The following is a 25,659-nucleotide window of genomic DNA, read 5'->3' as shown; positions in this document are numbered from 1 at the left end:
AATGCAATTTTATTGAAAAAATTACGATTTTATTACAATTTATTTCAAAATTATGATGATTTTATTACATTTATTTAAATTTTAAAAAAAGTAGTTTTCATTGAAAAATTGCGATTTTATTATTTATTTACATTGAAAAAAATTGATTTTATCAAAAATTTATTACAATTTATATAATAAAATTAATTTATTAATTTATATAATAGTTTATGATTGAAATAACATAATCTCATTAACTGTTAAATATTACTTTATTAATTAAATAAATGATAAAAAAAAAGGGTAATTTTATTAGAACTAATTTGTTTATAGTTACTATATGCGGCTTTAAATTTTCTAACCTGTGAATTCAATTTTAGTTTATTTTCTTGTAACGTAAATGATGATCATCTTTCAATTTTTCAATTTGTAAATTTATTTATTTTTTATTATTAAAAAAGTGTAATAATCTGTTGAAAAAAACCACACTTTTATAATTATAGCTATAAAAAAAGGGTGGTTTCATTGTAACTAATTTATTTATAGTTATTAATTGCGGCTTTAGTTCTTTTAACTAATAATAACATGTGAATTTAATTGTAGATTATTTTCATTGTGACGTAAATGATGATCATCTTTCAATTTTCAATTTGTAAATTTATTTTTTTATTATTAATTAAAAAAACAAATAAAAAAATACAATTTTATTAATAAAAAAAGGTAGCTTCATTATAACTAATTTATTTATAGTCATTAATTGCGGGCTTTAGTTCTTTTAACTAATATTAACATGTGAATTTAATTGTAGATTATTTTCATTGTGACGTAAATCTTTCGATTTTCAATTTGTAAATTTATTTATTTTTTTTATTATTAATTAAAAAAATGTGTAATTTATGGGAAAAATCACAATTTTTAATTTAATTAACAAACAAATAAAAAAATACAATTTTATTAATAAAAAAAAGTACCTTCATTATAACTAATTTATTTATAGTTACTATATACAAGTTTCAATTTTTATAACATGTGAATCCAATTTTAGATTATTTTTACTTACTGTGACGTAAATGATGATCAACTTCAATTCACGAAATTTATTTAAACAACTGCTGTCCAAAAAACAATCAATTGATATATTGAAATTGAAATTGAAATTGAAATTCATTGCAATGAAACGAAATTTCAATTATGTTTATATATATTTTATATAAAAACGGACCCTGTTTTGCCATATTTGCTAACCAAATTAGGACCTACTTCCTTCCTTTTTTGGAATACAACTTATTATTACAACGGCCAATCACAATAAACAACACTATGAAATTTAGATCATCTGATTGCTAACAACTTTGTATCATGATCTGTATATATTGATAAAAAGGCAAAAAGAAATTCTTGTACGTTTTCAACATTTAACTATTCAACAATCTGAATCATTTTTTTACCAACAATTATTACTTAGATCACCTGCTCGAAGTGAAGCTGATTTAAAAAATTCTTATTCAACTTATAAAGCTCACTTTGAAGCAAAATATCCTGCTGAATATTCATTAACCTTAAATCATGTACAAAATTCAATGCAATCTAATATTCACAAATATACACAAGGATATCATAATTTAATTAATAATTTAATAACTACATTACATACAGATTTACAAAGTATTATTGGAAATCAGTTAATTAGTTTATTACAACAACCTAATCTTTCAACAAAATTTTCATCAATGATATTTTCTGAAGACCAATACAAAATATTTAATATACTTACAAATAGTTGGGGACAACAAGAATTATCCAAACATCCATACTTTTTTTTAACTGGATTAGCAGGTACTGGTAAATCTTTTATGATTCAACAAATTGTAAATTTTTTAAAGGTAAAAAATATTAGATATTTGTTAATAGCACCTACTGGTGTTGCTGCTCAAAATGTTGGTGGTCAAACTATACATTCAGCATTACATATTAGAAATACTCAAACTTATTTTGAAACATTATCCCATTATAATGAACAGCAACAAATAGAACTTAGTCAAATTGATGCCATTATAATTGAAGAAGTATCTATGGTATCATCAATTCTTTTATCATTTATTAGTAAACTATTTGCAAAAATTCATAAAAAATCAGTACCTTTTGGTGGAATTCAAACTTTACTTATTGGAGATCTTGCTCAACTTCCACCAGTTAATGGAAAACAAGTTTTTTATGCACCTGAATGGCAAGAATTCTTTCCATTATTTCTTACTACTTCACATCGACAACATAATGATAAATTATTTTATAATATATTACAAGAAATGCGAGTAGGAATTTTAAGTTCACAAACAATAAACTTAATTAATGAAAAAGTATTATCTTATCAAAATAATACATCAATCAATACTACTTATATTTGTGGATTTCGTCATGAAGCTGATTCAATTAACAATTTAATTTGTGGATTTCTTCCAATTTTTGAAAATATTTCTTCTGGATCCTTAATATCAGTAGCTGTTGATTATCTCAATAATATAGAATGTGAACCAAAAGAATATGACAAGCAATTTAGACATCATACTAATTTGCCATCTGAATTAACAATAAGAGAAGGTGCAAGAGTAATGTTTTTAACTAACAAATTATTTAATGAAAATCTTTGTAATGGATCAATTGGTGTAGTAACTAAATTAATAGATGAAGATAATATAGAAGTAGCATTTCCTATAGATTCTGGAATAAATCAAGTAATAGTAAAAAAAATGACAGCTTATTTTGAGCTAAATGGAGCTCCTGCCCAACGAACACAATTTCCACTTCAAAATGCATTTGCATTAACTGTACATAAAACTCAAGGTCTTACATTACCTCATGCAACTATATCATTAGATGAACAAATGTTTGCTAATGGACAAGCTTATGTAGCAATGAGTCGTGCTACATCTTGGCAAAATATAGAAATTCGATCTTTTAATCCAAATGCAATCAAAGTGGATAATGAAATGTTAGCAGAATTGAATAGATTACAACAAAAATTTAATGATTTCCATTCACTATATTTATAAAATATGTATTATTATTATAACTTATTAAAAAAATAATAAATAAGTTGTATCAAAGGATACAATGTTCTAACCAAATCATATACAATTTTAAGTTGTTAATTTTTAAGCTTACTAACTGTGCCCAATTATCTCTAGTTAAGTATAAAAATTAAAATTCTGTCAAAATAATAACTGATTTATCTTTAAAAATAAAAATGAAAATAGAATTCCAAATTTTTTAATCTTCCTTAACCAGTAAATATGCTACAATTAAATTTATCAATTAAAAAATTTACTTCATTTTTAATACATCATTAAAGTGATTTACTTTCTTTAATGTTAGAAAAATTTGATAGTATTAGTTGAATTAGTTATAACGGAATCATGCACACAATGTCAATTAAATAAAAATTTTGTTTTTTTTCGTCTTATATGAGGGTTTTGGTAATTGTGTTAACAGAATCACTGAAACTGAAATTTTTTTATATTATTAGACGCAAATTATAAATATTTAAATCTGGATATGTGAGTATATATGAAGATACTAAATTATATACTGATCCTGATCAATATAATCACGAGGGGAATTCTTTACGTTTGATTGATTATGACGCAATTTTTTAATACTTTGACTATAGCTAACACATCTATAAAAAGTCCCTCTATTCCTTCTGTCCGCTCACTCACTCCTCTACTCTTCTCTTTTCTCTTTCTCTGTTCATTTTGTCCGTTCTATCTCACTTTCTTTCCTTCTTCTCTTTCTCACTTCCTCACTTGCTCTTTCACTCTTTTCGACTCCTACTCTTCTTTTCCTCCCCTTTCCCGTAAGAGAGTGTATAAGACCCTTTCCTACCTCCTCTTTCACTTTCTCCCTTGTCCTTCTCTTCGTTTCTTCTTATCCCTTCCATCCTTACTCTATTATTATTTTCCTTATTTTTTAGGGTACTTTATTGGAGCAGCATAATGCTATGCATGGGTAGGAGCATAACATGCTTACCATTGTAAGCCTGCGAGTACCTTCTTCGCTGCAGTCTCACAGTAGGGCTGGCTGAGAAATTTTTTGGAACGGTATAGTAATATGCGAGGGTTGGAGAATAGGCGCTTGCATTTAGTAAGCTCGTGGGTACCAACTATTGCTGCAGTCCTGCGATAGGACCTAAAGATTTCAAATTGTAAATAGTAAATTTTCTGCTTTTATATAATTAAATGTCTTTTATAATTTATTAAAGTTTTTTATTCAAAAAATATCTAAACTTTGTTATAAAGACAGATATTAACATATTTTTAAAATGGAGTAGGCTGGAGTAGGCTATTTGTAATAAATGTTGAACGCATTCATTATTTTATAATGTGAAACTAAAATATTTGCTACATTTTCGTTTTTTTTTCATTTTTGTTGTAACTGTTTATTACGTTCATTCACATAATTAAACGTTTTAAAATTGTTGAACCAGGAAGATTTACATTAGGTATAATCGGTGGTCATGTGAAAGAAAAATTGATTTTATTTGATCATGCAATACCGAATTTGTATAAATTTTTTTTCCCGAACTGTCATTAAATCTAGTAATTTATTTTCATGAAAAAGAATAATTTTATGTTATTTATTGATTAAAACATATGGAGGGAAAGTGTTAAGTGACTTATTTAAGTTCATAAATTTACAATTACTTTAATCTAAATGGTGCGTTACAATCATATATAGACAATTGAAACATGATGAAAAGGTCTTTCCTATGATTTTACAATTTTTCGTAACAAACAAAATGTCATGGGAATTTAAGTCTGATTCCCAAGCGATAGTCTATTAATAGTATTAATAATAATTTTCTTTTATATTCAAAAATTTTAAAACATATAGTTTTTCATTAATATAAAGAGTTATAACGAGAAATGTGATGAATATTTTAACATTTCTATCAGTCCTAATAAAAAACTAAAAAAAAATTAAATATATATTTTTATGTATCCGAATCTATTTTCATATTGAAAATTTCACAATCAAATTATTGATGATAACATTATTATATACATTACATTCATATAATACATGTTCAAAATAGCAATCAATACGACGTAGCCTTTATATTCTTGCAATAAATTGCAGCTTATTTCAATATGAAAATTTCAATATGAAAAACATCTGACCTAATTTTGAAATGCTGAATTAAGTTTGAAATAATTTATTATAAAATATATTAACTTTTTTTTAATACTTTTATAAAATGACAAATGTACTTTTACTATAGAAAACTTTAACGTGTACAAAATATTTTATGAGACAAACAGGCATACTACGCATCTGACCAATATTTTATTTAAACAAGCAAAAATCTTTTGTTAATAATAGAATACGCTGATGGTGGACTCTTCGAGACTATTTTAATAAAATCATCCATAAACTTACTTGGAATAATAAATACATTTCTGTCTTGTTCATCAAAATTCCATCAAGTTGGCTGATTTTGGCTTATCAAAAAGGGTTAATGAAGCATCTAAATCAAAATCAAATTGCTTGGAATAGTTTCTTATATTAATTCAAATGATAATAATTTAGTGCTCTGTCATTGGGAAATGTCAAGTGGCAAACCACTATTTTAAATGAGAATTATGGTTTCAGCTTAATGTATAAATTTCACGATCACCCTCCAAAAATATAAATTCACGAAGCGCGTTATTGAATTGAAACTCTATTAACTCTATTTAAGTATAATATTTATTTACAATATCTTGCGTCAATATAAATTTTATTATTTTTCTTTTTGACTATTTAATAATTAGGTAGTTTTAACTTGATAAATCAATATCTGTTTTATAATTGGTCTAATTTATTTTCGAAGCTTTGTATAATAAAAATGGGATAAAAGCTATTTTTGGAGTACTTTTTAGTCACTTGATATTAATAATTTTGGGATATTAAGGAAAATTAGGAAAATTGTCGCTGATCAAACATTAATTAATTATGTGTGCCTAGAGCAGCTATATAATTAGCTAACAAGCTCTTTACAATCCGTCTCATAATCTGTTTATATCCATTAATCTGGATCACAATCTGAATGACGAATTGATCCTATTGTGGAAGAAATCACTCTGGTAAAATTATAGTTTATCCTAATAAAGTTATTTGAATTATATAATTATAAAATAAAGTTCACATCACACAAAATTTACTTTATACTGCCATTTAAAGTACAAACTGGTCATGTGAAATCGATCACCTGAAATGTGCCGGAAAATTTCTTGCCGAATGAATAGGGACTATGAGATGCAAGATTAGGTTTCGCAATTTTTTATTCTACAAGTTCTTCCATCTATAACCGCCTGTTAGAATTTTGAACAGCTCCCTTACGATTCAACCGAACCTAAGGAGAATAAATAAAAGATTCTGTTGATCATCTTTTGCAACTATGATGATGCTGCTGAGTATGGCAAGCCGCACTGGTCAAAAGTGTGCTGCATTTTGCGGCAGGTGCGCCTGTTTTTAGGCGCCTGATGCGCTAAGTGCGGCAGGTGCACCTGTTTTTAGGCGCCTGAGTACGGCAGGTGCACATAGTTTTTAGGCGCCTGATGCGCAGGATGCGCCTGGTTTTAGGCGCCTGAGGCGCCTAAGTGCGGCAGTTGCTCCTGATTGCGGCAGATGCGCCTGTTTTTAGGCGCCTAATTGCGGCAGGTGCAGCAGATTGCGGCAGGTGCGCCTGTTTTTTGTTTATAGGTTTTTTTTGGAAATAAGCATCTTCTGAGCTTTTAGCATAGATCTACGTACATTGCCAAATTAATTTAATAATCTGATAAAAATAGTAAAGTTAAGCTTTTTTTGGTTCAAACTCATTCCAATGGATCGGATGTTGTTTTATCCTTGAAATTATCACTTTTTTTTCAACCAACTAAATTTTATTAAATTAAATGTTCGAAATAATTATGAATATAAACATATAAAAAAAATTTTTATCTTAATGGATTATCCATTGTATCATTTATTTTTGTTTTATTTTTATTTTTTTAAATTTTTTTTTGCTTATAATCTTGAATAATTTCATTGTCTTTCTTTTATAATTGGTATTTTTAGTTTTCTTTTTAAATATATTTGTATAGTAAAATAAGTAAAATTTATTTTTAAACTTCATATGCAATTTTACAATAAGAATTCTATTACCTTTTGATTACATAGTTAAATAAAGATTTTGACTTTTTTAGAAATTCAGTCTCAACATTCCATCTTTTAATGTAAAATAAATACATGAACAAAAAAATTGAAAAAACTAACAACTGAATACAATAATCACAAAAAGGTCTTTCATGTTTGTTATTATTATTAATCATATTAATACAACCCTATGAAAAAAAATCATCCAATTTTTGTACAATATTTGTTCAAGTCTGTGTGGAAATTGTACAATTATTGCAGATTTTTGGATAAAAATAGCTATGAAGTTTTTCAAAGCATATTAAAAGTATGCAATTTTTGTACAACTTAAATTTAGGATATAGAAAATGTTCAATTTTTGTGTGATCTTTATACAACTTAAATTTAGGATACAGAAAACATTCAATTTTTGTACAATAAAAATTGTGATTATTGTACAACTTGAAAATAGACTTAAATTTAGGATACGGAAAGCAATTTTTGGGTAATCCTACTATACTACTTTCCATCTTACCTGTATGGTTACATTTGACCACTTTTAGGGTCAAATAGACCACTTTTAACCATTACAAATAGATTTTTCTAAGTAAAGTGATTTATGCAGTAAGGTTACACAAAATTCAACTGCATATTTGCTTATAAACGGGCATCTTCCGGACCCATTGGTGAAATTTTTATATCACCTTGTAACTAAAAAAAAGTCAAAACTTTTTATTAAGTTACACAATTAGTTCTGACTGGAATTATAATTTGGCCAGAATTAAGCGGTAAAAATCAACTCTTAAAATTATATATGTTGATCACGTGATCTGATCGTCAAAATAAATATGATGACGCGAAATGTTTTTGTTTATGTTTTTTTAACCTTTTAACTTTTCTTCAACTTTCTTTTAAAATATCAGGTAAGAAAACTTGTGTTCTTTATCTTTTTATTTTCCTAACTTTTTACATTTTAATGTTACTAACTTGCTTTCTTCACTAACTTCATACTTTTTTTTATTACTAACACTAATAATTTACTTTTTAACATTACTAATTTGCTTTCTTCACTAACTTCATACTTTTTCATTACTAACACTAATAATTTACTTTTTAACACTACTAATTTGCTTTCTTCACTAACTTCATACTTTTTTATTTAATACTAATAATTTACTTACACTAATAATTTACTTTCTTCTTTGATACTACTAATTTACTTTCATGTTACTAAGCTAACATACTTTATTTTATTTTATTTTCTTACAAATTTTTATATTTATGATTATATCAAATTTAGTATTTTATTTATGAAATATTGTGTATATTTTTTATATTTTAAGTCAATAAAAATTTATAATTTTACTTTATAAATTGCCTGTTATTACTGTAAAATTTAACCTATAATTCCTAAAATATGGCCTAAAATTTGGCTCAAAAATCACACAATAATTGTATAAATTCAGGTCAAAAATAGGATAATTATTGAATGAATTACCATGCAATAATTGTGTGATTTATTGCAATTTTTAGCACAATTATTGTATGGTCAAATATACAGAAATTGTAGTGAATTTAATTGAATGATTTTTCAACAAAAATCACACAGACTTTTTTCATAGGGCAAGATTTTATAATTATTAAATTATTAGGAGTTTATAAATTACCCGGGTTCTAAGATAGGAATTTTTTTTATTTCTAGTAAAATATCCAGGTCTTATGAAATTTGGTATGCAGTAATCCTGCACCGTGATAAAAATAGTTTAAAATATATAAGTAAAAATGTGTCAGTTTAATATTATTTTATAACATTTAGTTAAAAAAAAAAGTCAAAGGTACAGTATCTTTATTATTTAGTTATATAAATTATTTTTTTTAATATTATTACTATATTATAAGTTATAAAATTTAAAAATATGCTAAAAAAATTATTTTTTAATAAAAGTTTTGTAAAAAAAAAATTATTATTTGTTAAACATAATAATTTAATAGTAATTTAATATATTATAAATTTTTTTGTTAAGGTTTTTAAAGACAGAAATTTTATTTTACAAGAAAAAACGAGATTAACATCGATAATATAATTATTAAAATGAAATAAAAATAAAATAGAGATTAATTTTGAGGTAATGTTAAAGTTAGTAAACTATTTTTATCATAGGTAGGGTTACTGCTTTGTGAAAAGGGAATACTATATGCAATTCTAGACAGTAGCCCTGTTTACTTCCATTTGATTTTTTTCAAAATTTTTAAAAATTGGAACAACAACTGAAACAACAGATTAAGAAAATTGATGATCTGTGTATTCCGAAATTTTAAAATGCAATACAGCTTTAACATGATCGGTTGAAAATAAACAGAAAAAATTTAATATGATTTTATACTCAATTTTAATTTGCTAAAATTAATTACACTAGAATCGGATGAGCAGGGCTAGTATAAATATTTATAGTACATGACTTTGGTTAACTAAAATTTTCAATACCAATGCTATATTTGAGCAAGCTGAGTAATTTCTATTAATTTGCTACATTTATACAAAACCATGGATTATATAATTGTACAGTAGTATATATGCTACACAAAATAATTAGTGATTTATAAAAATTTTATGCAATTAGTTCTATTTTTGTTTAATAAACTGAGATTAACTGAAGGTAATATTAACTAGGAAAGACTACTTCTTCATGCTCATATATAAATCATGAAAATTTAAACAGTAGATAAGATTTGTAATAAATTTTGAATTTTTTGAAATAAACTAAAATTGTTCACATTTAAAAATTAGTATTATAATAACTATAGCAGGATAAAAAGAGATCATCACACAAACCACAAGTCTGGTGATAATTTCAAGGATAGAACAACATCCAATCCATTGGAACGAGTTTGAACCAAAAAAAGCTTAACTTACTATTTTTATAAAATTATTAAATTAATTTGGCAATGTACGTAGATCTATGCTAAAAGCTCAGAAGATGCTTATTTCCAAAAAAAGCCTATGATTGAAAAGGAACAAAAAACAGGAGCACCTGCCGCAATCTGCTGCACTTGCCGCAATTAGGCGCCTAAAAACAGGCGCACCTGCTGCAATCAGGAGCAACTGCCGCACTTAGGCGCCTCAGGCGCCTAAAACCAGGCGCGTCCTGCGCATCAAGCGCCTAAAAACTATGTGCACCTGCCGCACTTAGGCGCCTAAAAATAGGTGTACCTGCCGCACTTAGCGCATCAGGCGCCTAAAAACAGGCGCACCTGCCGCAAAATGCGGCACACTTTTGACCAGAGTGGCTTGCCATAGCTGAGTAACACAATTTTTGATTATTAACTAAGTTTGGCAAAGCGCTGCAATATCATACTATAGTAACACGCTCCCTGTTTTGTTAACCATTTACTTTTTTTAAATTAAATAAGTATTTTTTCTTTAATATAATGAATAAGCTAATTAAAAAAAAAAAGAAATTTTCGTCCAGACAGGTTGATAGTTTTTGATAATCATCAATCCATTTGGCCAAAAAATGATTTTTTTTTTAAAATTTGACAAGTATATTGGAATTAAACGAAATATTTTTGCTTTAATAAATGAATAAACTAATTAATTAAAAAAAAAATAAAAAAGAAGTTTTCAGCCAGACAGGTTGATGGTTTTGAATATCTTGTTGAACAAACCTGACTGAAAATAAAGTCTTTTTTTTTTAATAAAACATATCCTTGTTAAGAAATATAATTTTATTTACTCAAAAAAAAAAATAAAAATAAAAATAAAAATATATTTCTTAATTTACTTTACCCAAATCAAGTCAAAAACCTAAAATAATTTGGCTGAAATTATTTTAATAATTTTAAATAAATATATATATATATTTAAACAGAACAAATCCCCAACCAAAAATTTTACGGAAAAGGAAAAAAGACATAAGTTCCTATATAAAAGTTGTTATTTTTGAGCAGTTTACTGTCCTACTTGTTCGTCATTCCTTTACATATCTGAAAACACAAAAAATTTTTGGTTTTACTACAAAATAAAGTTTTTTTTCAAAAAGGCATCATTTGCAGAAATTGTTTTTTGTCTTAAAAATACTAAAAAGAGTTGACATGTTCAAAGAAGGAAAGCAATCTAAAGTTGAACTTTATGTCTAGAAAGAGCTTATATTGTGAGTCTCTAGAGTCTTCAAATATTTTTCAGTGTTTTTCGTTAGTTTCTGTCTTTTTTTTTCTTTTTTTTTCTATGAAATTTAGTCAAGTCTTGGAAGGCGCAGCATAAAAAGGTAGAACACATTTTTCGAGACAAAAAAAGGAAGGCTTGATGAATTAGTTGGTTGTTGATTTTTACTGCTAAACCAATACAAAAGTTTCCTGTGATGGTCACGTGATTTTGTTGATCTGAAAATTTTATCTAGTTCAGGCGGGCACTTCCTGGGAGGCTTAACTAATTCTTAAGTAGTGACTGACCTTGTCTGAGGGCATTCATTTCGCATTACCGAGGGCTTTGCTTTGTAAGTTTGTTAGTCGGAAGAAAGTCTATGGAAAATGATGACAGAAGAGATTTTGTTGCGTGCGTTATTCTTGTACCTATAGGAAAAAGTGAGTGAGGGGATAAAATGAAAAAGTAATAAAACAAAAATTATAGTTTTATTTTAGATGGTTCACATGATTGGGAATGGCTAGATAGTATAGATAGTTAGTTTTTTTTTACGAGTATGCTGGTGTAGCATTTTCTTTAATAAACTTACCCTTATCATTTTCAAGTGTCAGTTTAGTTTTTTTTAGGAAGGTGTTTTAGATAGGTGATATTCATTTTATACATTGTAAATGGTGTATATGACAGAAACTATGTATCTGCTCATGTTGAATGAATATATATATGTATTTATTTAAACAGATCATTTAAAAAGTCTATTTATTAATCTTTTCATTTTGTAATAGAAAAATAAAAATTACGTGATTTTAAAGAAATAAAACCTGTTAAACTTTAAGATATTACAATTAAAAATTTTTGATGCCCATCTATTAACTTGATAGCACCATAAAGTTTTTTATTGCTAGTTTTACCATTCATAAAGATTAAAGATGAAAGCAGTCATCCCATTCTTTAGATAAAGATTGTCTATTAGTACACATTAAACAAAAACGATATTAGTACTAGTAAGCAAAAAAGATAAATTATGTGACTACCTACTGGTATCTGCAGCTTCCAAGCTGATCTTTATGTCATTGCATGCAAAATCAAGATTTAAATATTAGTAGTCAAAAAAACTATAACAGATAACTCATAATTCATAAAATTAATTATTCTTTTTTGGCATATGAGCATATTCTAACCAAATTTAGTATAACCATATAATTTTAATTCAACCTTTCACTTTTAAATGATAACCATTTGACTACTAACCTTTTAATAATTAAAAAATAATACGTTTTTAGTTTTTTTGGCTCTATCAAAATGGTAGCAAATTTTAAAGTCATTAATATTATACCACGATCTGCATCTAAAGATAAACAAAATTTACTGTGGGGATGAAGTCTTTCTATATATGGCATAATGCACCTATGTTTTTGGGGTTTTCCTATGAATAATATTATAATATATACTTTATTATTCATTTATTTTATTTCAACTATGATTTTCATTGGAATTTTAACATCATGCACTGAAATTAAGGTGGAAATTTTTATTAGGTTCTTTAATACTTATTGCTTTCTTTATATCTATTGTTTATTATAATTATATACTTATTATATTTTCAATTTACTAGTTATCTAGTAAAAATTTTTGTTAACTCAACATCTAGTATTTTTCTGGATATTATTCCAAAAATTCATATGTATGATCAACTCTAAAAAATTTTTGCAAATATCTTTTACATGTAAAAATTTGATCAATTATCAAATGTGAAGCCCTATAAAAAAATGTATATGTTTTTTATACTGAAAGTTACGTTTTGTATACTGAGAAATACGTTTAGGTACGTTTTTAATATTGTGAGATACGGAATTGTGCATTTTCCCGTACCTCGCAATATACGTTATGTGAAATTATATTGAGAAAAACGTATATTATAAGGTATGGAATTGTGCGTATAAAAAACATACCCAAACGTATCTCTCGGTATACAAAACGTATCTACTTTTTTTCGTATAGAAGGTGGTTTATTTAAAATTAGCTTACAAGACAAAGATAGCCTTCTAAATCAAATAGGCAAATGTGAAATCGATTGCTTTTTGTCACTTAGACATGCAAAATATTTCCATACGCATCTTTATTAGGATCTGAAAAAAAAATCATAATAAATTTTTAAATGACTACTGAAATAATTTTACAAATAAAAAAGTTCTAAAAAAAAATATTTTACAATTAGACCATCAGACTGCCTGTCAATGTATTATAAAGTCAAAATAATTAAATAATTATGCATAATGTAATGTCTTGTCTTAATATATAATTCCTTAAAAAATAGATAATATTTTTGCAGGTTTTAAATAAAATTAAAAATAAAAGTCAAAAATATAAATTAAATACAATCAGCTATTGAAATGAGTATAAAATTTTACATTATTTATTTTAATTTTATGTATTGGTAATGGTTGGTTTTATATACTTATATTATTATTTTGATAATTTATATATAATAATTGGAAAAGTTATAAAAAAAAAAGATTTATTTAAATTACAAACTAAGAAACTTGTAAAACATTTACTACTCTAGAGTCTAGTCTTAGTGTTTAAATAATTCTAAGTAAAATATTTACTACTCTAGAGTCTAGTCTTAGTGTTTAAATAATTCTAAGTAAAATAAAAGAGAATATAATATTTAATACTTGGATAACCTATAAAAAAAAGGAATTATTTAAATTACAAACTAAGAAATTTGTAAAGTATTTACTACTCTAGCTTTAGTGTTTAAATAATTCTAAAAAAGAAAATATTGAATACATATATTTAATTGGATAAAATGTAAAAAAAGGAATTATTTAAATTACAAACTAAGAATCTTGTAAAATATTTTACTACTCTAGTCTTAGTGTTTAAATAAATCTAAACAACAATTTCTGTTGAAGCATGACATCAAATATCACTTAAAAAAAACTATAAATTCTTATAAAAACACAAATAATTAGTTATTTTTTATCTGTTTTAATGTCTAAACAATTAAATAAATAAAATTAATTTCATACGAATAATTTGTAAAATTAATTCTTTTTATATACTATATTTCATACCTAATGACTTCAAATTGAATATACAATCATTCAAATCTTTACTTAATATCATTTCATTTACTTTTACACTAGCTTGTGAATCTTCACTTTCAAAAATTTCATTCACTTTTCCACTAGTAGATTGACTTCATTATTTAGCCAATAAATTGAATATTAAATGTAAATAAAATGTATATTAATATATCTATATTCTATATTAATCTGAACTATATATTCTTCATACCCCTTATCTATTACATAATAAGTATTTCTAAGCTGAAAAGAACCTACACAGTGATCATCTATAAATTCATATAAACAAACCAACCGTTTAAGAATAGTAACTGTAAAATCAAAATCCAATATTGTAATCTAAAGAGGTTAAAGAATCAATGACGAAACTAATAAAACTTACAAAAAAATTCAAAGTCCTAAGTCATCAACCTAAAAAATAACGGGTTTCTTGAACTTACTAATATTAACCTTAATAATCCAAAAATCAAAGAGCAAAAAAAAACTTACGCTAACATGGAATAGATTAGGCGCAAGCAGTAAACATATTACACAATTCAAAACTATTTATAAATGCTAGTCTAAACGTCAAATTAAATTTTACTCATTTATTTTTTTTTTTAATTTATAACTATTTGGGTAAATTTAATAATATGTATATTACTAATATTTAATAGGTGCAATAGACGTTATATTGGAAAGGGGTTATTGGCTACTCTTTCAAGTCATTCATATTCTCTAATTTCTTCAGGAACAGTTATAAAATCACTTCTTTCAAGTGTTACAATTTCAAGATTATTCCAGCTGGATTCTGAAGATCTATTATTTTGAATATTTTCACGTTCAAAGAATTATTTTAATATATGTAGTTTTTATAAATAACCATTTTTTTTGTGAATAATTTTAATTTATAACATAATATCAATTAACGTTGTTCTATTTGGTAAAAATACTTTTTAATTGTTGTAATGATATAAAAAGTAATAAATTATTTTCATTTTAACGATGCTTTTTTTATTGTCGTATTGATTCTCATGTGAATCAGAACAATGAAAGGACACATCCAATCAATATATTTATACCTACTATTAACCAGTTAATTAATTTGCAAAGTTACATTAACTGGTTAATCACTTTATACTAATTAATAATTAATAGTCAGTGACGTGTAAATTTTTATTGTTCATGTGATAATATAAAAAATGAAAATAATGACTTCTTTTATAATTTGATCCAATCCTATGGATTCAGATATTTGTGAAACCACGTCTTAACTTAGCTCAGCTAGCTTAAAGATTTTCAATTATAATCTATATTATTTATGTTATTACGTAAACAATTGATCAGCTATATCAGTTATGGACTTATGATATTACGGAGAACAATATTTTATTTTATTTTATTTTAGTCACACCATTTAAAGTATTAATTTCATTATTAACAGGTTGTACTAATGATTTTGCTTTAGTTTTTTTTTTAATAAAAAAAAATAAAATAAAATATTGTTTAAATTGATTTTGGATATTTACATGAAAATTCTTACGATGAATCGATTTGAATCGGCAAATTCAAATACGTAAATTATGAATCTAAATAATGATTGACATATTACAAGTTAGTTCGCAATTTTTTTCTTTTTTTATTATTTGTTGATTACTAATATTTTTAAAAAATTATTTTTCTTTTATTTATCTAGCCAAATTTGTTTAGCTTGGAGAGCGTAAAAATGATCGGTAGAATTTTTTTGCTAATAAATAAGAACAAAGAATTATTTGTTTACTTGACTTCATAGTGATAAAAAATTTTTTTAATCTATAATAATTATTTTTTTTTTTACAAGTACAACAGAAAAATAAAAAAAAATAATGAAATTAAATAATATAATTAGTATCAGCAGTAATTATAGAAAAATTTTTTATACCACATTATTTTATCTGTAAAAAAAAGTTTAAATTATTTTTTTGTGTTACAAATTAGTTAAATCAATGGTCATAGCAATTAGATTCTAATAAGCAAAACCATTTTTTACATATCCTTTTTAGTCGCTTTAATTACTTTAGCTGCATTTCTCATATATCTTTCTTTAATTCAATTATAGATGGTATTTGTTGATTTAAAAATGTATCATTTTAAGTAATTTTTATATTTATAATTTGTTAATTGATCCATGATTATTCAATTCTTTTTCAAATATAGCGTTAAATATGATTTATACTGCAGACCAATTTTGAGACTGATCTACCATTAGTTTTTATTTTAAAAAAATTTAAGAAGCCTTCTTGGGACTGGACTGGACCGGACTGATACAGCTCTAGGATCATTTCTTAAAAGTGGATTTCAATTTTTATAAATTTATAAAATTGTCATGAATAAAAAAGTATTTCTCAATAAAATATTATTTATTTGTAGTAATTTATAAATATTACAAATATTGTAGATAATATTCATCTTTATGAATAATAATCAATATTCTTTACAAATTCATAATTCCTAACATGTAAATATAATTTAAAAAAATTTAGAACTATAATATTATATAACATGAATTCATTCACTTCATCTTTTAAAGTTGACAAATCTAGTATATTTCTAAGATTCCTAATAGCCAAATACTTGACTCTTTTTTCTTTCATAATAAATTCCTTTATATAATGTAAAATATCATCTTCACTTTGTTGCACTATTACCAATCTATTAATAAAAGTATTTTGAGTATTTTCTAAGAATATTTTAAAATCACTTTTTTTAATAAAAAGAGATAAACTCAAGTATTCTAGTTTAGAAGGAAGAATTTGTCCTAAATTTTGTAGAAAAGTTGAATTATAACCAACATTATGATCTCGATAAATTTCATTGATGAGGATTGAAAGATAATTAAGATTACGGTTAATACTTTCAATTAGATGAGTAATCTGGGTTTCAAATCCATATAAAGCAAGAAATTTGATATTATTACAATATTTAGTAATTAATCCTATTAATTGTCGTTTTGATGATGAATCATAATGACTAAATCCAGATACAGCGAAATTTTCCAAATAATCACCAGATTTTTGTAGTAATAATTCTAATAAATTGATTTGTAATCTTCCTTCTATAAATAAAGACTTTAGTTTAAACGGTTTGGTTAAATTAATAATTTGTTGAATAAAGTTACTATTTAAAGGAAAACAATAAGAAATATGAACAGATTCTAAAACATTTAATTGTTCAAATATTTTATCTAAATTAATTATACTATTAAAATTGACTTGATATAGTATTATCGTATTTAAAGTATTTGAACAATTATATTCTTTTGATAAAAATAATGATTGATAATAAGGGAAACTATCATTATCCAATATAATTTTTTTAAGATTTTGATGTAAATTAATTACTTGTAATATTTGACTTTTAATTAATGCATTTTCACTATTATTGTTGTAGATTAAGACACTAGATGGCTCACTACCAATATAAAGGTTCAAATTTTTAATATTGTGGATGAAATTTGAATTTTGTAAAATTAATACAAAAATATCATAATAGTAGGTTACATAACTGGAAATAGGGAAGATATCAATGTTAAGAATATTTAAATTTACTTCATTTTCAATAAATATTTTAAATAATGATATATAAATTAATCTTTTAAAATTAAATGTTGAAAGTTTATCTGGATTTTGTAAAAAATATCTATTTCCAGATTTTAAAGTTCTGACAGAATCTTCAAACCACTTTCCAACAGATTTAATAACCTTCAATAAATTTATATATTTTATAAAATTAGGATAATTAAAAAGTGTATTTAAATAAAATAAATTATCATCAATTTTATATATCTTTGACTTTGTTTTAAAATCATTATCCTTTAAATTTTGTAAATAAATTTCAATAAATTTGTAATTTTTTGTAGGAATTGAAAATGGATTTTCCCATAATAATGGAATCGCTAAACGACACCATAATCTGTTAACTAAAATGCATGAATATAAAGTTAAAAAATCATTTTGGAAATATTTCATAACTTCATATGTTAATTCTGGTAAATCTCCTGAAAATATTTTTGAACATGACATTGTAAACGAAGAAAGAAAAAAAAAGGTATTTGTGTAATCATATTTTATTATTAAGCCTGATTTATATTAATTTTCGGAATGACGTCACTAACGTTGTTAATTATAGTTCGAGTTTTGTCGATCACTTGGCATCTGTTGTGGCTTAGCCACCAATCACGAGTTAGTGCCACTTCGAAAAAAAAAATTAAAGAAAAAATTCGCGAAGTATGTTTTATTATTTTTTTTTTAAAAAAAATATGAATAAATATTTATACAAACCAATTCTGATGTAAATGCAAATGAAATAAATTTCAAAATAACATACCGAAAAAGTGGTCCCAAAGTCTATTTAAAAAAAAATCAATAATTAAATATTAAATTTGATAATTCTTAAAAGAAAATCTCTATTTTACCTAGACCGACCACAACACGGAAATCTGAGCAACCCGACATTTTTTTTTACCAGAAAATCTTATTTATCACATAAAACGGGATTAGAAACCGGAATTAACCCAAATTGCTTTATCAAGGTCATGTGTAAACAAAGAATTTGATTACTCTTTAAATAGCAATGATTATTTTTTAAATAGTATAGTTTGAATATTTTAATCTGATCTGCATCTGTTTATACTTTATACTGTCTCAGTTTTTTCCTGTTAAAAGAAAAAAAAGATGTCACGGCTTGATAATGATATTCGAGTTGTAGTATCCATCGGTATGTTTATCATAATAAATTCAATTTTTATTAGATAAAATAATCTCTCAATTAACATTTATTAACCTTATATAATACATCCAGACTTTGGAACAACTTATTCTGTGAAGCTTTCCAATATTTAATGATTAAATTTGTAAAATTTGGATGGTTCTAATTAATCAAAATTTTCAATTAAAACAATTAAAAGAGGGGTTATGCTTATGCGCATAAGTCTAATCCAAATGAGATAATTGTACAAAAAAACTGGGAAGGACTTGAAGCATTATAAAACTCCGACCGTTATTAAATATGACGAAAAGTATAAAGTCGTAAAATCTTGGGGATTTCCTGCCTTAGCGGAAAAACAAAAAAAGTATTCTGATTATTTAAATTACATTTAATAAAAGAATTAAGTGATAAACCTTTTTTATCGGAAGGATTGGAATATAAGAAAGTTATCACAGATTATTTAGGAAAATTGGCCGAAATGGTTAAAATTAGTTGCGTTAGTAAGTGGCAAAATTTGGGATTTTACAGACAAGTTTTAACTATATTTACGGTATTACATATATATACATATGTTTTATTCATAAAAAATTCGAAATTCATTTTAATTAATATTGCTTTTTTCTACTAATTGTTTACCAAAGGTACCGGCAGAATTTGATGATGATGCAATCTCAACTATGCGTGAATATCATGCTTTTACTGCAGAACTGACTAAAGACAAGTTTAGTAGAAACTTAAAATTTGCGACAGAACGTATGTAATTCATATATATGGTTTATTTAATAATTCGGAAATTAATCAAAATCTTTTTTTTTTTTTTGAAAAATAGCTGAAGCTGTCGCAATATATTGTTTGAATTCTATGAAGGGACAATATAATTTAAGTACAGGAGGTATGATAAAAACATCTCATTTTGTTAAATAATAATTCTCCATTGAATAAATTATTTTGGCAATCACAATAGCTTCGTTTATGATTGTTGCGGTGACACGGTAGATTTAACAACACGGCTGGCAATAAGATGAGCGAAGTAACAGAATGTACGGGAGATACTATGGACCAAGTTTCATAGGTATTAATTAAATTATATTCTAAAGAAACAACAACACAAAAATTACACAAAAGAAATATTATAAAAGGTGATGAAGAAGTTTATGATATCCAACTTAAAAAAGAGACATTTTTTATAGAAAATGACTGAAGTTCTGGTTATTTTGATCGGTACATGTGACAATAGATCAAGAATTTGTAAAAATTTCTAGGTGAAATCTTAAAATAGTCTATTGCAATATATAATACAAGAATTTTGTAGACGTGTTAAAATCTTTTCAATCTTATGATATTGATTTAGATGATCATAAATTAATAAAACAGTATGTTACTGCTGGAGAAGAGAAAAATCGGTTAGAAGAAGCCGATTGGTTGATAGAAATCGAATTCGAAGATATCAAAGCGATGTTTGATCCAGTTATAAGAAGAATTATTCGATTGATAAGAGGACAACTAGAAAAGAGGAATAAAAAATGTTCGGCTCTGATGTTAACTGGTGTATTTAATAAATCTAGATACTTACAAGCTAGAATTAGACAAGAATTTGGCGTACCAATACATCCTATTATTGCCATTGGAGTTCAGTTTGGACTTCAAGAAGAAAAGGTCGTGAATTGTGTCTTAATAAGAACATACGGTATAACAAATTTTTTAATCTATTTAGATGCATATCGTATTTTATGAAAATCTAAAGCATTTAATTATAGGAACCGATATTGCACGAGCATCCCAATCAGATGATCCAGCATCGGAGAAATTTCCAAATGATTTATCTATAATTTTCGACGCACTCACAAAACGAGGTGAACAAGTTCCAGTAAATTAAAGAGTTATTAAAGCATTTGAACCTTGTTCAATAACGCAACAAAAAATTGAGTTTAATATGTACGTTACAAGAAATACTGATGCATAATTTTGTAATGATCCCAGAGTGAGTTTACTTCGCAATTGGGAGATTGAATTACCAAAGAATGAAGATATTGAAGACATGGAGGACATAATAATTTTATTTACTTTATCTTTCGGATCCGTTGAAGTTTTAGCTACTGCTGAAAATCAAAAAAACTGGTACTAATTGATATTTTTCTAATAGTTCACGTGTTGCTAAATCCACTGTATCATCGCCGCAGTTGAAGATCATAAAAGTTGCTTGAATATTTAGAAAACAATATAAAACTTTACTTCCAAGTTCTGTAAATCTGTTTTCTTTTAAGCTACTCTACATACAGTAAATTGTTACGGCTTCTGCTATATTAATATTTCTCCATATTAATACATTTAATATTTATTATTATAAAATCATGAGCATAAACAAATTAAACATACGTTCAGTTGTAAATTGCAATCTTTCAAAACGAAAATAAATAATAATTTGCATGAATATTAAAATAATATTTGAATTATTTATTAATATGTTAATAATTACAAATAAAGTACAAATTGTAAAAAAAACTCTCACATTATTTCAATAGTAAAATTCATTTTTTTATAAAAAACTATTCCTCAAATTTAGAAAGATTTCTAAAACTTTCTTGTTAGGTTTTTTATTGCCTAAGTAATCTAAAAAATAGATTAAATGGTAAAAAAATATGTTAGAAGACTCGAGTACTCTAAGTAAGCTTTGTAGAAAAGACAGATTCAAGCCCCCATGCCTACTATCAACTGACATTAACGATATATCGTGAGTGATCAAACTCGTGCAGAGGTACTGTCACGTTGATAATAAGACATGAGACCCACCACCAAAGGGAAGGGCCCCACATACAGAAGTCTGCGACATAGCTTGAGATATTATTATTTTTCCATTATTTTTCTCATTAAGGTAACCAGACTTCTAGAAGAGGAGGATAACCAAAGCACTCTAGGCGCACAACTCCCTTATACATCCCAGCTTAGTCATTTCCACTTACCAAATTAGTAAAAATCAATAAATTATCACTGCTAATTTCCGTTGACCAAATATAAATTTCCAAGGTTTGAAGGTTAAAACTTTATGTAAATCATGGAATCTAAAAAATATAACATATGGTAAAAATGTGTTAGAAGACTCGAGTACTCTAAGTAAGCTTTGTAGAAAAGACAGATTCAAGCCCCCATGCCTACTATCAACTGACATTAACGATATATCGTGAGTGATCAAACTCGTGCAGAGGTACTGTCACATTGATAATAAGACATGAGACCCACCACCAAAGGGAAGGGCCCCACATACAGAAGTCTGCGACATAGCTTGAGATATTATTATTTTTCCATTATTTTTCTCATTAAGGTAACCAGACTTCTAGAAGAGGAGGATAACCAAAGCACTCTAGGCGCACAACTCCCTTATACATCCCAGCTTAGTCATTTCCACTTACCAAATTAGTAAAAATCAATAAATTATCACTGCTAATTTCCGTTGACCAAATATAAATTTCCAAGGTTTGAAGGTTAAAACTTTATGTAAATCATGGAATCTAAAAAATATAACATATGGTAAAAATATGTTAGAAGACTCGAGTACTCTAAGTAAGCTTTGTAGAAAAGACAGATTCAAGCCCCCATGCCTACTATCAACTGACATTAACGATATATCGTGAGTGATCAAACTCGCGCAGAGGTACTGTCACGTTGATAATAAGACATGAGACCCACCACCAAAGGGAAGGGCCCCACATACAGAAGTCTGCGACATAGCTTGAGATATTATTATTTTTCCATTATTTTTCTCATTAAGGTAACCAGACTTCTAGAAGAGGAGGATAACCAAAGCACTCTAGGTGCACAACTCCCTTATACATCCCAGCTTAGTCATTTTCACTTACCAAAATAATAAAAAGTCCAAGAATATTTATCTTCATTGTTTGTTGTTAAGTAATAGTCTTCCAAGGCTTTTTTTACAAAAATGAATAAGAATAAAAATCTTGTATATTAAATATAAGTTTGAGAAATAATATCAAAAGGAAAAAAAAATTTGGAGACGGAGAGAAAAGAAAAAGTGATTTTATTTCTCATGGGAAAATCATTAAAATATATACTGTGAGTCATATGAGTCATATTATATGATGTAAAATTGTTTACGCGTTATAATCAATTAATCATTACGCGCATTACACAAATGTTGATCACGTTGGTCAATATTAGTTAAGTACTTGCTTTATTAAATACTTTGCATTAGTGGGTTGTCATAGTCCAAAATATTTCACTCAATATGAATGATTTTTGTGATCTCTCGAGTTATCAAGGCTGTTAAAAGTCTTACGTACGATTAGCTTTAAAAAAATTCTTAGACCTAAGGGTTAGGGTATCAATTCCTTAATGTTGAAATGTTATTTACACATACTAAATGATAATAGAACACAGTATTTTGGTAATTCAATTTCCCTTCCACGAATACCCAATATCAAATCGAACTGCTAAAATGAAAAAAACTCGAATATCAATAAACAAGCATTATGAATTTATCAATACTTTGTGATTTTGTGTACTTCAATCCCGTCGTAATCAGCTTTTTTTCACTTTTTTTTTTAATTTCAAGTAAAAGCAATTACCCTTCGCATTTTCCTTTCGTGTAAGTAACAATTTAAGTTAATATCAATAAATATTTATTTATTTAATTTATTTAATTTATTTAATGATTTTTCTAATTTTTTCGTTATAAATTATAGACACAAGGATACAAAATGAAGAAATTAAATTTATATAGCAAAGTTGAAATTTTATTAACTTCCGAAGATTTATGAATTTCTGATGTAATATTTGTGATTAATAATTTTCGCACTGAAGCTATAAAAAAAAATGTAATACTATGTCTGAAACTGCATCCTCCATTACAGCAATTGGAAACGAGCCACTCAGGTAAGCTAAAAATGTAATACGGCTGAACTTTGTCTTTTCCAGGAACAAGACTTAGGGCTTAATGAGAAATTTTAGAAAATGAAAAGAGGATGATGATCTTGCGCTCCTCAAGATGTCTGAGCAGAGATTCAGAAATCATATTATGATAATGACAAAAGAATCAGAACAACCAGGAGAAATAATTAATGAAAGGATAATAAACGGAGGAAGAGAAAATTTATCACAAACAAATATGTCAAAAAGTAAGGAGAAGTTGTTGGTGTAGTTGATTACGTAATCAAAAATTAATAGACTTTGTTGTTAATGAGGAGCTGATATCCGTAACAGAGGGAAAACAAAAGGATTTTGTGGCGGGTTTCATGGAACTTATGCAACTCGAAAGCTCCTACCAAACGAACGTGAGAAAAAGGAAGGCATCTGAAGCTTTCAATGATGAGTTCGACTACCTCTATGAGATCGTTACTACAGGTGAGATTTTACTTCGCTTTTTTTATGTTCATAAAAATTTTGCTAACTCTGATGGGTGGATGCCATATATTTTAGCCACGGACTGGCATTTCCTCACGGAAAGGATTTATTGCACAAAAGCTGACTATCACATCGCCCTTACTAAAGTAATTTGGAAGACAATGGGGAACTTCGTCGAGATGTTAAGATACAGGATCATCACTTCAAGAGATAGTTTGCGTAAAAAAGGGCTGTAAAGCTCTACAAACTATTTAAAAGGGTAGGATTGATAAAATCAATATATTAACTCATACAGTGCGAATGAAATAACAAAGTTTACTAATAAAGAAATTCAAACAATTATAGATAATTTCACTGAAAAGCCTAATATAAAATTCAATGACAATCACAAAAGTATCACAAAGAGTAAGATCAAGAGTAGCTCTATTACCACTTATGAGGAACTGTGTGAGACGATTTGTTTTTCAATATATGGTGATAGTTTGTCTTGTTGTATTCTTATACTTTATTTTTCTTCTTTTTCGCTTTGAAATTGTTTTAGCACATGCTGAGGCATGGAAGGAGACCTTGAATGAGATAGAATAATTTGGCTTAATTTGTCCTACAAGGTATTAATTACATCGTCTAGTGTCACATACATATTAGCTTTAATATAAATACAACTATTGTATTGAATCCAAATAATGGTTTCAATGTAACAAAATCAAACAAATAAAATGAAAGACTGAAAGAAAATTCGGATAATTAAATGGGCATAATAAATAAATTTACTTTTTGAATCTATGAAAAGATTGAGTTGATAAATAAATTATATATATATATACATTATCATAATTTTATTAGAAAATCTTCTAGGCTTATCTTATTAACTTATTTTCTTCGAAACCCTTTATTATATAAGACATTTACCTTAAATTACTTTAATTATTGTGCACTTTAATTTATCATAAAATAATACTCAAACACTCTTTCTGCTGATCTTCTGAAACAAAAATTTTACGGAAGAAATATCAATCAAAACTATATACAAAAATGTCACAAAACATAGTTTCAATGCAGAAAGAAATAATTACAAATTCTTGAACGAGTTTATAGGGGTTTTAGGGGGTTAGAAGTAAAGTTTTAAGAAACATATACGAAAAGCAGACTGTGAAAGAATATACCGCCAGAAATTTTCTCGCCAGGAGTTGAACGTCCTTTAGACGCATATTAAGTTGG

The 25,659-nt window shown here is 26.1% G+C and overlaps 5 protein-coding genes across 5 annotated transcripts; 3 read left to right on the top strand and 2 right to left on the bottom strand.

Annotated features, from left to right (window-relative positions):
• Positions 1 to 16,790: 16,790 nt before the first annotated feature.
• OCT59_023912 (uncharacterized protein) lies at positions 16,791 to 18,401 on the bottom strand (the record flags this gene model as incomplete). Its single annotated transcript, XM_066135054.1, has 1 exon — positions 16,791 to 18,401. One exon carries the CDS (start codon positions 18,399 to 18,401, stop codon positions 16,791 to 16,793), a length of 1,611 nt encoding a protein of 536 aa, XP_065991119.1.
• Positions 18,402 to 19,386: 985 nt separating this feature from the next.
• Positions 19,387 to 20,082, top strand: OCT59_023911 (uncharacterized protein; the record flags this gene model as incomplete). Its single annotated transcript, XM_066135053.1, has 5 exons — positions 19,387 to 19,396; positions 19,485 to 19,636; positions 19,728 to 19,839; positions 19,916 to 19,978; positions 20,051 to 20,082. The coding sequence occupies 5 exons, from the start codon at positions 19,387 to 19,389 to the stop codon at positions 20,080 to 20,082; spliced, it is 369 nt and encodes a 122-aa protein (XP_065991118.1).
• Positions 20,083 to 20,279: 197 nt separating this feature from the next.
• OCT59_023910 (uncharacterized protein) lies at positions 20,280 to 21,071 on the top strand (the record flags this gene model as incomplete). The annotated part of the gene is made up of 4 exons (XM_066135051.1): positions 20,280 to 20,307; positions 20,438 to 20,773; positions 20,844 to 20,939; positions 21,067 to 21,071. 4 exons carry the CDS (start codon positions 20,280 to 20,282, stop codon positions 21,069 to 21,071), a joined length of 465 nt encoding a protein of 154 aa, XP_065991117.1.
• Positions 21,072 to 22,136: 1,065 nt separating this feature from the next.
• On the bottom strand, positions 22,137 to 22,976 carry OCT59_023909 (uncharacterized protein; the record flags this gene model as incomplete). The annotated part of the gene is made up of 4 exons (XM_066135050.1): positions 22,137 to 22,145; positions 22,494 to 22,572; positions 22,746 to 22,864; positions 22,941 to 22,976. The coding sequence occupies 4 exons, from the start codon at positions 22,974 to 22,976 to the stop codon at positions 22,137 to 22,139; spliced, it is 243 nt and encodes an 80-aa protein (XP_065991116.1).
• Positions 22,977 to 24,085: 1,109 nt separating this feature from the next.
• On the top strand, positions 24,086 to 24,677 carry OCT59_023908 (uncharacterized protein; the record flags this gene model as incomplete). Its single annotated transcript, XM_066135049.1, has 2 exons — positions 24,086 to 24,215; positions 24,265 to 24,677. The coding sequence occupies 2 exons, from the start codon at positions 24,086 to 24,088 to the stop codon at positions 24,675 to 24,677; spliced, it is 543 nt and encodes a 180-aa protein (XP_065991115.1).
• Positions 24,678 to 25,659: the final 982 nt, after the last annotated feature.

This window comes from Rhizophagus irregularis, chromosome 4 (genome assembly GCF_026210795.1).
Source record: "Rhizophagus irregularis chromosome 4, complete sequence".
Classification (NCBI taxonomy): domain Eukaryota; kingdom Fungi; phylum Glomeromycota; class Glomeromycetes; order Glomerales; family Glomeraceae; genus Rhizophagus; species Rhizophagus irregularis.
This window is presented reverse-complemented; position numbering and strand designations above follow the sequence as displayed.